General features: G+C 35.9%; 1 protein-coding gene across 1 annotated transcript in view; it reads right to left on the minus strand.

The window, feature by feature from the left end:
• DLGAP3 (DLG associated protein 3) overlaps positions 1-15614 on the minus strand; it is a 208617-nt gene that overhangs the window by 72501 nt on the left and 120502 nt on the right. The window contains exons 3-4 of the mRNA XM_072409062.1: positions 14483-15541; positions 2505-2710 (exon numbers count right to left, since the gene is read on the minus strand). Of these exons, the coding sequence (XP_072265163.1) occupies positions 2505-2710; positions 14483-15484 (1208 nt within the window). The 5' untranslated portion in view covers positions 15485-15541. The remainder of the gene's footprint in view (positions 1-2504; positions 2711-14482; positions 15542-15614) is intronic.

Consider the following 15614-nt stretch of genomic DNA (forward strand, 5'->3'; position numbering starts at 1 on the left):
TACTATAAATTTCACTTGAAAATTGAAATTTAATTTTTAAAATGATCATTTTTCTATATGCCCTTCAAATCTGTCCTTTGGGGGGAACTAAATTGCCTTACAAGAACTCTTTCAGTCTATGCATGTGCTCCTAGATGTTATTACACCTGACATGCAAGTGCTATTGGTGGACCTAAAGGGAAAATACTTTGGTGTGAATGTTACTTCATAAATTGTTTAATGACCATTGTCTGAATTGTGTAATTTATTACAAGACTATTCATGTATTACAGGACACATCTACAGATTGCCACATCTATAAACAAGGGAAACTAGATTCTTTTCACATAAACTTTCAAATCTTACTATAGTTTAAAGTAGCATCACCATAAACAAAAAAAGTTTTTCCTAAAAATGATCTATATCCGAGCATATAATTTTTGAACTATTTTCACCAACCAGTTCCAAAAAACATGTGTTGTATCAGTAGATTTAGAAAGATTTGGAAAGTTAATGATAAAAAATAAAGGAAGGGTATTAAGAAAAGGAAAAATAATTCTGGGGTACACTGAGTACATTGGGGTACATACAATTGAGTGACTGAAGTAGACATCTTTTTCATGTTTATTAGAGGAAAACTCCACTTGTGAAACGCTAGTATATTAAAAAGAAACACATACATGCTTTGTGTATGTGTGATGCATTACTGCTACAAGTGTTACAGTGTAAATAAATGCACATGGCCTTCAGTGTACCATGGCACATAGATATAAATGCAATGCACACTGTGGAGTTAAGTGGTGGAAAAAAAAGTGCAGGTACATTTGTTTGCACAAAAAGTTCTATTAGTTCTGTTCACCTTCCATGCTGTAACAAGCCTTCTGTACTACTTTACTGGGCAGCTAATTAAAGAAAGTTGACGTAAATCTTGGAGCTTCGCTTAAAAAAACAAAAGTATTGGTCTATACCACCAGTCACCCTGGAAGGTATGTGCAACTTGGCACTGCCACTAATTAACTTGTTATTAGTCATTTGGATCCATTACCCATTCACAAAGAGCAAAATCACCTTTCCTGCAACTTCTCTTTTTAATTTAAAATTAAAAAAACAAAAAAGGAATAAAAAAGCAATAGTTTAGGCTATGAGGTACAAACCACTCAAGTAAAGACTAATTTGTTCTAGAAAGCAAATAAAGGAGTTAAAGAAAACTCAATATTAAAATACAAATAACTGCTTCACAACATTTTTTTACTGTAATGTTGTTTAAAATCTTATTTATTTCAATCTGATATTGAAATTGAAATATAACAAAATAATTAAATACACAAAAAATGTATTTCTTTTGCTGTGTACAATATTCAGAATCTTTTTCCTATAGCCAATACAAAACTTGACTAATACCAAAAATCCTCTACATTTGGAGATTTTTTTTAACTAAAGGATAATGCGGTTGCCCCTTTTCTTAATTATGCACTAAATCAATACTTAAAATGATATTAAAAATAGACCCTTCCACCTAACAGTCTATACAGACAGGTAAAAAACTGCAATGCAGTTGGATAAAACGATTGTGTGATAAGTAGATAATCCTAATACTGCACTGTGTTTTCCAATAAAACTGACTTGTATTTTAAGAATTACAGCGTGGTAACTGTAGCATATAATTCTCCCAGAATCCCACGTTTAGTTATTATAATACTTCTCTAGTGGGATCCAGGTTATTACCTAAATGTTAATAAGTGAATGGATAGATTTGCTTCATAAGAAGTAATTTAAAAAAAGGCCTTTTTATAGAATAAAACACCATACATGGTATGGATTAAGACAAAAAATTAGGATTAACACTTTATACAAAAAACTGATGAACAAGAGTCATGGAGTGTGACTTTATTTGCAATAAGAATTAAAAAAGGATCTAAATTTACTTTGCATTTGACAAAGAGGGACAAAGAGTCTAAGGGACATTTTTTGTTTATATAAGGCAGTAATAATCCATCCCCACAAGTTGCACATAATGCATTCACAACCTTCATGGGTTGCTGGTTGTATAGGAGCCTGGCATTAGGCTGGTGAAGTCCATTGTGTTAGGTCTCCTTCTAAGGCATCTGTCTAGTGTTGACGATCAGCATGGTGGGGGCATCTCACTTGGTGCACCTCTGTCACTGGGCAAGCAGCCTGTCTCTGTGTTCTGGGCTGAAATCAGAAGAATGAGTGCTCCTCTTTTCTAAATAAAAAAATCAACTTAGAATGCATGCATTATAAATAATAATGCCTGCATTAACCCTAGATTATCCTAAACCCTAACCATAACCCCATAAACCCATAACCCTAGATTATCCTAAAAATATTTTTGGAGTTATGATAAAGAAGTAATGAAATATAACTGCAGAATCCTAAAAATAGCAAAAAAAGAAAAATAAAACAGCACACTTTTAATTCCACTCCTGTAGTAATGGGTTCTAGATGTTGTCAGTGTAACTATCAGAAAAATGACAGTGTGAACATGATTAAGAAGAGCTTCCTACTTGGTTCTGGGATGGTCAACACTTGAAGACCTGCGGTATCTTTCACGCCGGCTAGCACCTTTGGGTGACATTTTGGTGCTGGTATCAGAGTCTCCACTGTCATCATCCCCCATGGCTTTGATGTAGCTGCCACTTCTCATTCTTCGGCAGGGTATTTCTCCTTCTTTTCCAGGTACTGGGTATCCCCCCCATTCATCTGGTGGTACCTGCAGAAAGATAAATAGGGCATTTTTGCACAGCAAGTTGCTGATTGCTCATATTTTACCTTTCGCCCTAGTAAAAGTATATGTTAAACTTTTTAATGAGCATAGTCATTGCACATCAATATATTAACATAAACATTTTTTAAATCTATGGATTATACTAAAGATAGATGGGGCACTACTAACATTTGGAAGTAGGACTGGGGGACCGAATGCAACTGGTCTATTGGCCATAACTCATTACAAGACAATTTTGTTGGGTTCAAGCAGCCAAAAAAACTGGGTGAATACATGTCCTAAAGTAAGCAAATTACATATAGTTAAGATTTATTATAATAACTCTTATAATTAAGTATAGTTAAGATTATAGACACAAAGAGGTTGAAAAGAAATGTATTATATTCCTATTATTATATTCCTAATAAATTCCGAAGTAAAGTCTTTATACTGTATTGCATACAAAAGTTGATTTGGTATATTTAGCTGTTTCCAAAGCATTGAAAGTGTTTCTTTGAAAGTGGCTTTCTAAGATATACAAATCTTTTACACAAATCAAAAGTGATAGTCAGAAAGTGAATACTAATGTATTGTAAAAAAAAAGCAGATATATACAAATCATTTACACATATAATACATTTCAGAATTATAGATTTATGATACAATATTTTTTTTTACCTTTGACACCTGGTGAATGTCTTTTTACACCATAAGCTTTAACCAAACATACATATTATAAAAAATATGCAAATAATGTACTTTTTTTTTATGTTTACTCCTTTTGAGCTTTGCAGTTAACTGTAGCCAGAGCTTTTGCTTACAGTGCTATCCACATTGTCATTTAAGATAAGAATTATAGTTATGTAAAGAACATCAAAGACAGAAGGTTAGTGGGACATAGTGTACCATTAAACAAACATGTATCTTGCTGATTGGCAACTTTAACACTGACATAAGGGAAGAAACTAGTAAAACCCACTAATATGAGATGATCATAATTGAACTACAAAGACAATACACAAAACGTCCTCAGAATAATGGAAATTGATATGTAGCCTTTGAACTGCTATATACAAAAGTGAAGAAGAATGCTGTGACATTCTGATATTATAGGAATGAAAGAAAAAGGCTAAAATCTCAGCAATTTTCATAAAAACATGATGAATCACCAATATGAACACTATCTGTCACACAGCTTAAAAATAAAGAGTAGGGTCACAGTTTTCTGAGGATGAGCAGTAAGATTGAAGGCCAAATGTAATAAAGGACAATATGTACTATCAACATATAATTTTATGAAGCAAGAAATTTAAAGTTTAAACTAGGTGTTTAATTACACAAATTAATCAAAATGATGTAGAATATATTTATGGATAAGTCTGTGTTAGTGAGGCTGACCATAGACAGCCTAATAAAGCAAACTATGTGAAATGTCCTGTTTTCTACATCTGTTCACAAATTATTACTATGGAGAAAAAGTTTCCCTCAACATGTACTGCATACACCTGTCAGTTAGGTCAAAAATAATGACCACAGATCCTGGCATAGATGTCCAACAGAAGAAAGGTGTGCCATCAACTGTAATTATAGGTGAATTATTACCAATGTATACCTGTATGCCAACAATATAAAGACATAGGGTTTAACTTTGCTTTACTCTGCTTTCATAGCATCAATCTTCTATCAACTAGCAGTACTGTTTACTGTAAATATCACTTACTAATTTACAGAAATGAGACCTAAAATATAACTGCCAAGTCCACCACACAGGACATGTAAATGTAATTGGACAGTGGCTAAAATATGACCATGTAATTCAATGCTGTCTCATGTTAGACATTTTTCTTTCTATATATGTGTATATAGGTAAAGTACAGGTTCAGATGAACTATTTTGATGAATTACTTGCATACCTTCTTTGCATTTCTAAATGTAATGTTGTACCTGGTTGCTGATTTTTATAGCTGGATAGCAAAACCATTAGAAAAAAATGAAAACCACTGTCCTTAACCACTAAGGCTGCATTTTTGAGTATGCTTAGTGGTCTAGTAAAATCAATGGTGGAAACTCTAAAAAACCTAACAGACAATAAGAACAATTGCTGTAATATCCCCCTATAATTCACAAGGATTCTTTTCTGCCACCAGATCTCCAGAGTCTTCCACGTAGAGAGAAAGCCAGCATCATTCAAGTCAGGTTCTCTGTTTTTCTACCCCCCCCCCCCCCCCCCAGTGGGGTGAGATCATTATTAGGACAACATGCAGTCAGATAAAAACAGGAAAAACTTGATGATGATGTTAGTGGAGTGGCCAAAAGACCGTTGTCCAAAGAAACATTGATACAGGGAACAAGGTTAAAAATATTACACTTTCAGATTTGCAGATCAAATGTTTGTATTGATTTTAGATACTCTTATCCAATAAATAATAAGAAATATAGAGGCAAAGGAGTGTAGCCTATAGCTGCTAAATTTCAGTTTACTGAATGCAGATTGCCAGCCATAAGTTATATGTAGCTATATGTATATTCTCTTCTAAATGGAATCTAGAAATTCCAGTATGAACTATCACAATGTTCAGAGAAAGTTCAGCTACAATGTGAATGAAATATGTCATATTTTAGGGACACTGTAGTACCGAGCTAAGATTTAGGGGACAACAGCCTTTTAAGGTAGTGTGGTAATGACCCAGTGATTGAAATTAAAGCAAAATTTCCAGGATTATTTGTGATGCTATATGGTAAAAATATATAAATGAATGTAGGAAAGGCGAGTTCATCAGTTTTTTTATGTTTCATGTTTCTTTATGTTTTTTTATGTTTCTCAAGTTTCTCGTCTACTTTTTAAATGCAGTAGCACACATTTTTATCATAGAAAGCTTCAGTTCCAACTTTGGAATCTTTTAGTCAAGGGCTGCACAAATCTCGTTCCTGAGGCTGCCATGAAATTAAGCCTCTAGTTATTTCACACATAGAACTTGCAGTACAATTTTTTTTGTATCTTTTTTTCTTTTCATATATATGTATATTTGTTGTAGTACCACTCTGCATTGTCTTAAAAGTTTTTAAAAAATGGCAAAACAAAATTCATGATACCAGGCTAGAGGCATTCTTCCAAGAATTATGGAGGCACAGCATTTGCTAACTACCTGACATTCAGTAAAAGTTTACATTAACAGACCTGATAGTGCCTAAAATCCTAAATTCCAGAATGAAAAAATACCTACCTTTAGATTCACACAAACCCCAATTGCTGAGCCAACAGTGGAAATATACGTTTTTATGTCAATCAAAAATTATATATTTTTGTACTTGGAAAAGAGTACACCAGCGTTCCTACTTGAAGAGATACCCCTTTCAGCCAACTGCAAATGGCCCAGCAAAAATTTGTATGTCTGGATGTAGCAAGCATACCTAAACCCAACATTTTTACTTTACATAGAAGAGTAAACAATCCTTCTAAATGAAGAAAAAATGTTTTTTTAAGTGCAACACCCTTTTTAAAAAAAAAAAAAAAAAAAGCGTGCAGCACCGCCCTTGCGCCGGGACGAAGAGAAACTCCAGGATGACACAAGACCAGATCACAAGAAGGAAGGCAAGTGTAATTTTTTTGTTTTTGTTCCACTTTACGAATATAGTCTTGAAAGTGCCAACACTTCATACCTGCAGAAGTTTCTTTTCCAAGAACGGAGTTTCTTAGGTTTTACCTAATTGCGTGGTTGAATTGCATAGTACACAATTCCAAATTATTTATCTGAAAAACCTGATAGCAAGCAAGGGTCACAGGTGGTTCAGTAAAGTTGTTGGTGGCGTACCTGTTAGAATAAAAATAATAAAGATTTTCTCTCATACTACAGAAATAAGCAACCTGCAAAAAACCCTCAAACCTGTTCCACCTATAAATGCTTTGTTGCTTACCCCAAAGTTTTTGGAGTTTTTTTAAAGATTTTGTCCAGGCTTGTTACTGATTTAAGGTCCATTTAGAAATTCACATTGTGGTTACACACAGTAACATACATAATGGCCCTGATTTTTTAAATTTCTCCAAGGCTGGAGAGAATACACTTTCATCAGTGAAGCTGGGTGATCCAGCAAACCTGGGATAGATCTGGTCCAGGATTGAAAACATTTAACATATCTAACAAATAGCTAATGACTTTTTAGAAAATCCATTCCAGGTTTGCTGGATTACCCAGCTACACTGATGAAAGTGTATTCTCTCCAGCCTTGGAGAACCGTAGCAAATCAGGGTCCCTGTGCTTAACCATCTTGCGGTGCCATTTTTTTCTGCCATGTGGTAGAAGGCCAAAAAAGCAAGGAACCACCCTTCTGTGTATTTGTGTGCAGTGTGGTGTGAATTGCACCTAAATAGAGCAAGGCAACCAGTGTTGTAGCAAACCACAATGCACACAAATACATGGTAGTTTGGTACAATGCTTTTTTGCACTTAGATTGCACAGTGGAGAGCCCATAAATTACAAACAGGCTGCCTTAATAAACATGTTAAAGTGCACAGATATGACTGGGCCTGCTGTCGCTTTATCAAATTCTAATTCTCTAGCCACCAGCCTTAAAAAAAGGTAACAGTTCATAAAAACGGTCTTCTTTAGAAAACTACTTTATCACAATGGCCCTGAATTACTAAAGCTCTCCAAGGCTTGAGAAAATACACTTTCTGAAGTGAAGCTGGGTGGTCCAGAAAACTCTGAAAGGATTTTTAAAAATCATTTGCTATTAGCCAGCAAACGTTTTAAATCTTGGACCAGATCCATTTCAGGTTTGCTGGATCAACCAGCTTTACTCATGAAAGTGTATTCTCCCCAGCCTTGGAGAGCTTTAATAAATCAGGGCCAATAAGTCTGTAAACTATGGTATATTATGAAGAGCAAATATAGATAGTGAACATTATCTTGTATATGTGTAAACATACAATTGATATATATATATATATATATATATATATATATATACACACTGTATATACAGCCTTGAGTATGCAATAAGAAAATTTTTACCAAAATCTTGTAAAATGCCTGTGCCAATGCTCACCAGGAAAAATAAAGAGGCTAAGTCTCACTAACTTGGAAATGAACAGCAATCCAAACCTGACAGCCAACTTTAAACTCTCAAGACCTTCAATCGCTACCCGGCTTTATCCAAAAGAACAAAGGAAAATTTGGCTAAACATACACTTAAAAAAAACAAAGATTTTTCTAGCAAGAAATCAATGCATGTTATATAACCAAACTAAACCAATAGGCCCTATAGTGCTCGAAAACTGGTACCGTGTTGTGATTTGGATTTTTTTTTAAAGCTAAACTCTCCTAATACTAAATAAAACTGTATCTCTAAAATCAACTAGGAAGAGGGGGAAAGAGAAAAGATACCAGAGGGGAGAATCAATTAATTAGTCTAGATAGTACTAGATAGTGCCAAGACCATTGATAAATTGTAGACTAAAGAGGGATAGGAGAGAGGGCTTTTGCACTTACCGACGCATTTGGCCTAATACATAATAGTATGTGTTAGGCGAAATGCGTCGGGTAAGAGACTCCTTACGCTTATTTTTCCAAACCTAATGTACATGTTGAATAAATCTATAGCTGGCCCAACGATCATCTATTAGAAGCTTAATCTACTTTACTGTATTTTAATTTATCTCTTTGTATCCTGTTAAGTTCCTTAAATAAAGATTTTTTGTGTTTTAACGGATTTAGCAAGTACCTGTATCTCTAAATTGGCCTGCTGTTTAGGTCTGCTTTAAAGAGTAGGGTCAATTGATTACAATGGCAAAAACTCAAAAACTATCATGGCAACAAATGAACCTATTGGAGCCTCGTTCTATTAGGCAAAATAGGCGCTAAAAACAAAAAATTCAATCTTTTATGAAAAAAAATATGTTATTCAGACACTGTAAAAAAACAAATATCTGAAATCAATGGAAAGAAGAATACAGTAATTACAGCATTTTTCAAAGAATAAGAGTTTTCTGTTTCCTAAAAAAAATACTAATTACTTTAGAAACCAATTACGGACAAACTTATCAGCAAATAGGCATAAAACATCCCTAATTTGTTAGCTTTTGCAAAAGTGTGCTATCATAAATAGACAGGATAGACGCTGAGTAGGCTAGTTAATTACTGAGCATATGCAAAACTATAGCAGCTACTGCCCTTCTTTTCTAATTGGAAATTCTAGACAATACCAAACACTTTTAGGAAAAAAAACCTCCATAGTTTCTAACACAATACCTATTTTTACATTACCCTTTTTATTGACCTAAGGCTGGGTCTACATGGATGTTTTTTAAAAACGCATGTAAACGTTCCTATTGCGTTTATATGCGTTTTTATGCACTGTTTTTAGCATTTTAAAGCTTGCTTTAAAATGCTGGAAAACGCCTATACCCTGTTTTCCCATGTTTTCTTGTGTTTTTTTGCATTTACCCGTGTTTTTATTGCGTTTTAACTGGGGTGCATCACTAGTAAAATTATCAGCAACAAAAAGGATGTCCTGAATCTACTATACAGAACCTAATCAAGACCAGGGGTGTCAAACTCAAATACAGGGGGCCGAAACTTGATAATTATTGAAAAAATTGAGGAAGTATACTACTTCATCCATACCTTACAAAAACAAACCCCTCTACACATACTTTAGGGTTAAAAAGACTAATTTCTATCTATCTATGCAGCCTGTGTGTTGTTCATCCCCTCACATCACAAGTTTGTCTGACACTAAATATTACACTATGCAGTCTCCAATGCAGGGGTCAGCAAACTCCAGCCTTTAGGCAAGATATAGCCTAGCTGATAGTTTGTTCAGGCCTAATGCCTCCTGGCCAATCTGGCCTAATGCTGGCCAGTAACCCGCAGCGGAACCGGAAAAAACTACCGGAGCTGCCGGAGCTCCAGGGCAACATGCGGCTCTTCAGCCTCCGTGTGGTGGCTCCCTTCTCTATTTACCGCGGCCGGCGTTAACACTTCCTCCGCCGGGGTAATTAGGGAACATTCCCTCTCTTCCATATGCATTGGGGAGGAGAGGGATATCCTTTCAGGGGACGTTCCCTCTCCTCTGTATGCATTGTAAAGGAGAGGGATTTCCTTTCAGGGAGCGTCCCTGGTGGGGGGCAGAGCAATTAGGGCGAACTTGAGAGACAGTTCGGCCTAGTGTGCTCCTGCCTACCCCTGAAAGGGCTTAGTGGTCAAAAAAGTTTTCTGACCCCTTCTCTAATGGATTGAATCAAACACAATGCCCCTGGTAGTCAGGCACCATGTGATCATTGCCTAGGCTTTGTGTCACATGATGGGTGTACAGGAATAATGTCTATGTATTGCATGTATTGAAAATGATGATGTGAGGTAGTAACATAGAGATTAATATGGATCGCTTTTAGATGGGGTGTCTTCATTTTTCTTTTTTATGATTGGCTGAACAAATCTTAACAATGATGATGGAGCTCTTGTCATCATTGTTTAAAATCATTCTGTCACCACCTGCTGCCTATCAAATATAGGATAACTACCAAACCTATTCAGTCCAAAGGTACTTTTTTTTGCAAGTGATTTTGAGTTGTAAAAACACTCAAAATCACTTACAAAACTGCTGATCTGAGACTGTTTAAACAAAGAAAAAAACAAAACTGGCTTAATAGAAAACTTGTTTTTTTCTGTTTGTTGTGATTTTTTGCAATTTTAATACTTCGTAACGACAACATATAAAAAGGGAAATATTTTTACATATCCATGCTTATACCATGGCATATTAGGATACAGAGTATGGGCTTGTTGCCCTGATGAACAATAGTAAGCAGATGGTGAGGAGAGCAATCAAAAGTTCTATTTAGCCAACACACATGTTGTACCAACCATTTTATTGTCCTTTGCCAAGCAATAGTTAGAATCATGTTATTACATTAGAACAGTGAACTTCCCTCTGTACCTTAAATGAGAAGAACTGAAAAGGTACCATTTGGAGGATTCAAAGAAACGGAAGTGAATCAGTACGGCAACTATGTCTGCATCAACGGCTCTCACCAGACAAACCATTTAACACAGCAGGCTGTTAAACTATTTTATCGTTTTCATCAAACTGTCATAAAGCTTTGACAGAGAGCAGTTTACCTGCTAAAATGTAAGGGTAAATAAACGCAATTTTTGAACCTGTCATTTCAAATGGCAATATATTTAGGCACTGTCAATTGCACACATTTTAGGAATATACAGGCAATTGTACATACAGAATGCCTTCACACATGAACACACAGAATTTTGCTTTAATCACATCTTTTGCATCAAGGCTGTTTATCTCTTCCATAATTAAATAACCATATTTTCTACAGACAAATAGCTTGGTTATTATTATTATTATTATTATTATTATTATTATTAATAAACAGGATTTATATAGCGCCAACATATTACGCAGCGCTGTACATTAAATAGGGATTGCAAATGACAGACTAATACAGACAGTGATACAGGAGGAGAGAACCCTGCTGACAGTAACCAGTGACAGAGACAGACGAGGAAGAGCTTGAACACAATAATGACTTTGTAATTCTTTAAGGAAATCTTGATTTGAATAAATATTTTTGCTGCCTTTGCTGACATCTCCCAGAAAATGCTATTTGTCTGCCAGTCTTTATCCTCAATATTTTAGCCACTGACTCAAAGCAAGTAAAGACTGAAGAAAAATTAGAACTCCTACCTGCTCCAAATCAGTGACTTAGAAAGTACTGATGTTTTGGACCAACTGTAAACTGTACCGTTCGGTGACCAGCACTTTCAGATGTCACCAATAGCAGCCTGCAGTTTACTTTAAAAACCCCCTCTTTTAGCACCTATTACTCTGCACTACGCACCCGTTATAGTTGATTTCATTCTTTAACATTTTTAAAAGTGTAAGAATGCTTCTGACTGCTATGGTTGCCATTACAGAGGAGCTCCAAGTCGGAATGAGGAAGTTTCATACCAATAATAAATTATTTAGCGATGGAGCATTTTGTAATGGCATTATCTTTGTGTATCATGAGGCTGTAATAAGTTAATGGAAATATACTGTGCAGTGTGCTGGGGCTAGGCAGTATGGTGGGTCAGAGGTTATTACTGTTGCTTTGCTGTGCTTGAATGCTGGGTTTCATCCCCACCACAGCACCTTCTACAGTTTAAAAAAAAGAATGGACCAGTTAGCCTTGAGTGGGCAATCTGTAATGCATTTGTGCTTGCTCCTACCCCATGCTTCTATTTTTCCATTGAATTCAAACCTTGCAGTTGGGATAAATAAAGTAAATCTGTAAAAGTTGATCTTGCTCACCATAGGGTATATTTCAGAAGGAATGGGCACAGACCATCATCACACAGGCCCTGATTTGTGATTACACCCTGGTTGCAATGGGTACTCTGTGTACACAATGGTTGGATAAGTTCCTTGCCGTATACATTCTTTTTTTAAGCTACAGAATTACAGCTAAATATACCTTTATATGTATATCTGAATGCAAAGAATTTATACCTCAATGTACTGCAAAAGAATTTATAGTTAATGTGTATTTTTACATTGATTTTTTTAGTTTTGCATAGAGTGAAAAGCAGGTTAGATCTTCTGTACATTTTTTTTATTTTTGTTGGGAATATTCACCCCTCTATTTGTTCTGGTGACTAAAGAAACTAAGGAGAAACTCAAAGTTTTCGAGCTGTTCCCAAAACAATGGCTAAGGGGAAAACTTCTCTTAAGGACACTGCTCCTGTACAGCTGTCTAAGATAGGAATTTTTTATGGATTTCCCCTAGCTTCCTGTTGCATCCCAGGGATAGGAAGCAAAAGGAAGTGTCCCCAATGGTAAACAGACTTTAAAATAAATAGGTAAAAATGGAGAGTTATTTGTCCCTTTTTCCACTCTACCAAAACAAAAAAAAACAAAATATCTCTGTACATACACTTTAAACTATACCAATAACAATTTGTCAGTTTAATAAAATAGGAACTTTATGATATCACAACAATAATTATTTTATTATATAAACACAGAACATTCAGGAAATTCTTATAACTAAATACATTACTAAACATACACATCTATGCAAGCATACATAGAACTCCTCATACTGCCAATTATAGCGAAAGCATAAATGTACCATTCATGCTGTACTAAGCATGCATGCACATGCATCCATTAGCATAAATGAGCAACAATTTTGTAGTCTAATCACAACCATACATGCATACCGCATTATTGGAAAAGATCTGAAAAACACCTACCGAATACAGTACCCTTCGCACATTAAAAGTCAAATTTTCTTGTACCTGACCCCACATAAGACAGCTGCATGCCCTACTGTAATAATAAATTGCTGACATAACATATGTGTATTTCATATTCAGTGTATTTAAGAGCCTCAGCAATATGCCATCTCTTTATGCCTTTTGCAACTAACAGACCGTAGTCAATTTCAAAGTTATATTAGCATATTTTGTATACATTGATTGCATTATAGCTGAATAAAGATTAATCTGCTTATTGCTAAGCCTTAACACAGAGAAGAGGTTTGCAGCTTGCATATAAATTACTAGAATTACAGTTCTCTTCAGAGTACAAAAAATAGATAATTAAGGTCAAAATCCAAACTGTAAGCAACATGTGTTTTTCATTGTAAATATGAATACATTTTAAAATGTAATTTTTAAAGGTCTGTATGTGCTGCGTTTACTTATTTTCTTACTGAAGTGGTCAATAATGAGGTCAATGGCATTAGAGCAATAACTATGCAAATAGCAAGGGCAGTGTAGTAAGCATTAGCAATATCTGAAAAACAAATATGCTAACACTCATGAGTTATTTAAGCCTCTAAACTGCAATCTCTACCGAATGGCAGACTTATGAAACTTATGAAGCCTGCAAGTCAGTTAAGCTTCAGTTAAATTAGATCTCTGAATGTTCTGACTTGTATACAAATATTGACCAGCCTGCTTAACTACAAATGTGGTCTGGACCCCTATCACCCCTTGGTAATAACTACTGTCCACTGCTATTATGTGTAGACCCATTGGTCAATGGTACTTTGCAAGTGGTGGCCTTGAATTAGTTGATTTTTTTGTATACTGAAGCATTGCAAAGATGTGGTGAACTTATGAACTTACCAGTTGATTTGTAGGTACCATAAGGGCAGCAGTGTACAAACTGTGTTATCAGAACAGTTTGACTTAAATATAAGTTTTAGCTATCTTTGTTTGTCCACATAAATAATATCTGAAGACTAAAGACCATAACCTGTTCTCAAATTGTCTGAATAGTCAAATTCAAATTTTTGGCAAAATAAAAGATGTCAATTTTGACAAACCCTGCCGTCTGCTTCTTGTAACTCTATAGCAAAGCATTATGAGAACGGAGCTCACTCACTTAGCATTTTCATTTTGGGGCTGTCCTCAAAATCTGTGATTTAAGCCAGTATTGTAGAAGAAACATAACAATTGAGAATATTTTAATAAATGTTCCAGAATGATAATAATAATATATTATATATATAATAATGATATACTGTATTTTTAAGTTATTTGCTTTCTTTTTGTAGGATCAAATTGGCTAGAATTATTACATTAGTTAAATCTGTTGTAGTTTCAATTAGATAAGTTTACTTATTTATTTATTTATACATCTCTTAATCTTTGCATTCATGTAGGAACATGACTGACCTTTAAAAAAATGCTAAAGTAGAAAGCAGTAAATGATAATATGTAAGCTAATAAAAAAAGATTTTAATAAGAACGCATCATTTGTTCCTACCTGCAGGTAATGATATCCTCGCTCTTTCCCCTTGGCCTCCTGAAGCATCAGCATCTTGTCTTGGTGATGGCTGCCTGAGCTTGGATATGCTTCCCGCGCCTGACTGACGGTCATTGTGTGCCATGTGCTCCTTTTAAGCGTTTGCCCATCTAGGGACATTGACATCCCAGCACAGGCCAAGCATTTGCCCTCCCCGCCTCCACTCTTTAGACTCTTTAATGTTAAGTCTCTGAAGGCACTTTCAGGAGTGTCCACTCCAAAGGGAGCTCCATGCTCCATGGCATGACGTGCCGACACCAGAAAACTGCTGTCGCTGTCAAGGTTATCATCAGAGCTCCACCACCCTGCCATCTTTGATCGGTGCTTAGGATCTGACTTGCGGTCTTTGCTTTTGCTTCTCTTACTGTGACGAGGCTGGGAGTGCTGGTAGCCTTCTCCTCCTCCTCCACGTCCTTCATATCTGGTGCCATTATATTCCCTCTTAGAGGGTGTCTCCAATGAATGGGATTTAGCAAACAACTTTTGTACTGAGTGCACAAGGTGGCGGATGCGACTTGGACTCTCACTACGCTGCTCTGTCGTGCTGGTACGTTGGTACTGCAAGGTGTGGAAGCCATCATGATGCAGGGGCAGCTGTTTTTCAAACTGATCCAACAGTGTAGGGGGCAAGCGGTTGATCTTGCTGGAGGTGTGGGCAATGGCAGCCATACATTCATCGCAGTCGAACTGTTGTGGGTTGTGGTGCATTCTGGGGTAAGTACCACCACTGGAGGACCGTGGCTCTGGCATACTCACAGGAACACCAGGACAATCTTGTGTCACAGTAGCACTCCGAGGAGGACAATAGTGCAGATCAAGGGAACAAGATTCAGAGGCGCTGCGGGGATAGGACTTGTGGAAATCGGGGATGTGATGAGGGAAATCCAGTACTCTCTCTCGGCTTTCGGGGATGCAGTGACATGGAGGCTGTAACTGGCTGCCTTCTCCATGGTAACCTTTCATCCTGTTAATACTGAAAAAACGGCATCTTTCCTGCCATTCCCAGCTTTCTGGGTCTACCTGAAATTAAAAAAATGATTGTATTTAGGTCATAATATTTTATAATATCTTATTTAGTTAGAACCTCATGGTC

Source organism: Pyxicephalus adspersus, chromosome 1, assembly GCF_032062135.1.
Source record: "Pyxicephalus adspersus chromosome 1, UCB_Pads_2.0, whole genome shotgun sequence".
NCBI classification, from domain to species: Eukaryota; Metazoa; Chordata; class Amphibia; order Anura; family Pyxicephalidae; genus Pyxicephalus; species Pyxicephalus adspersus.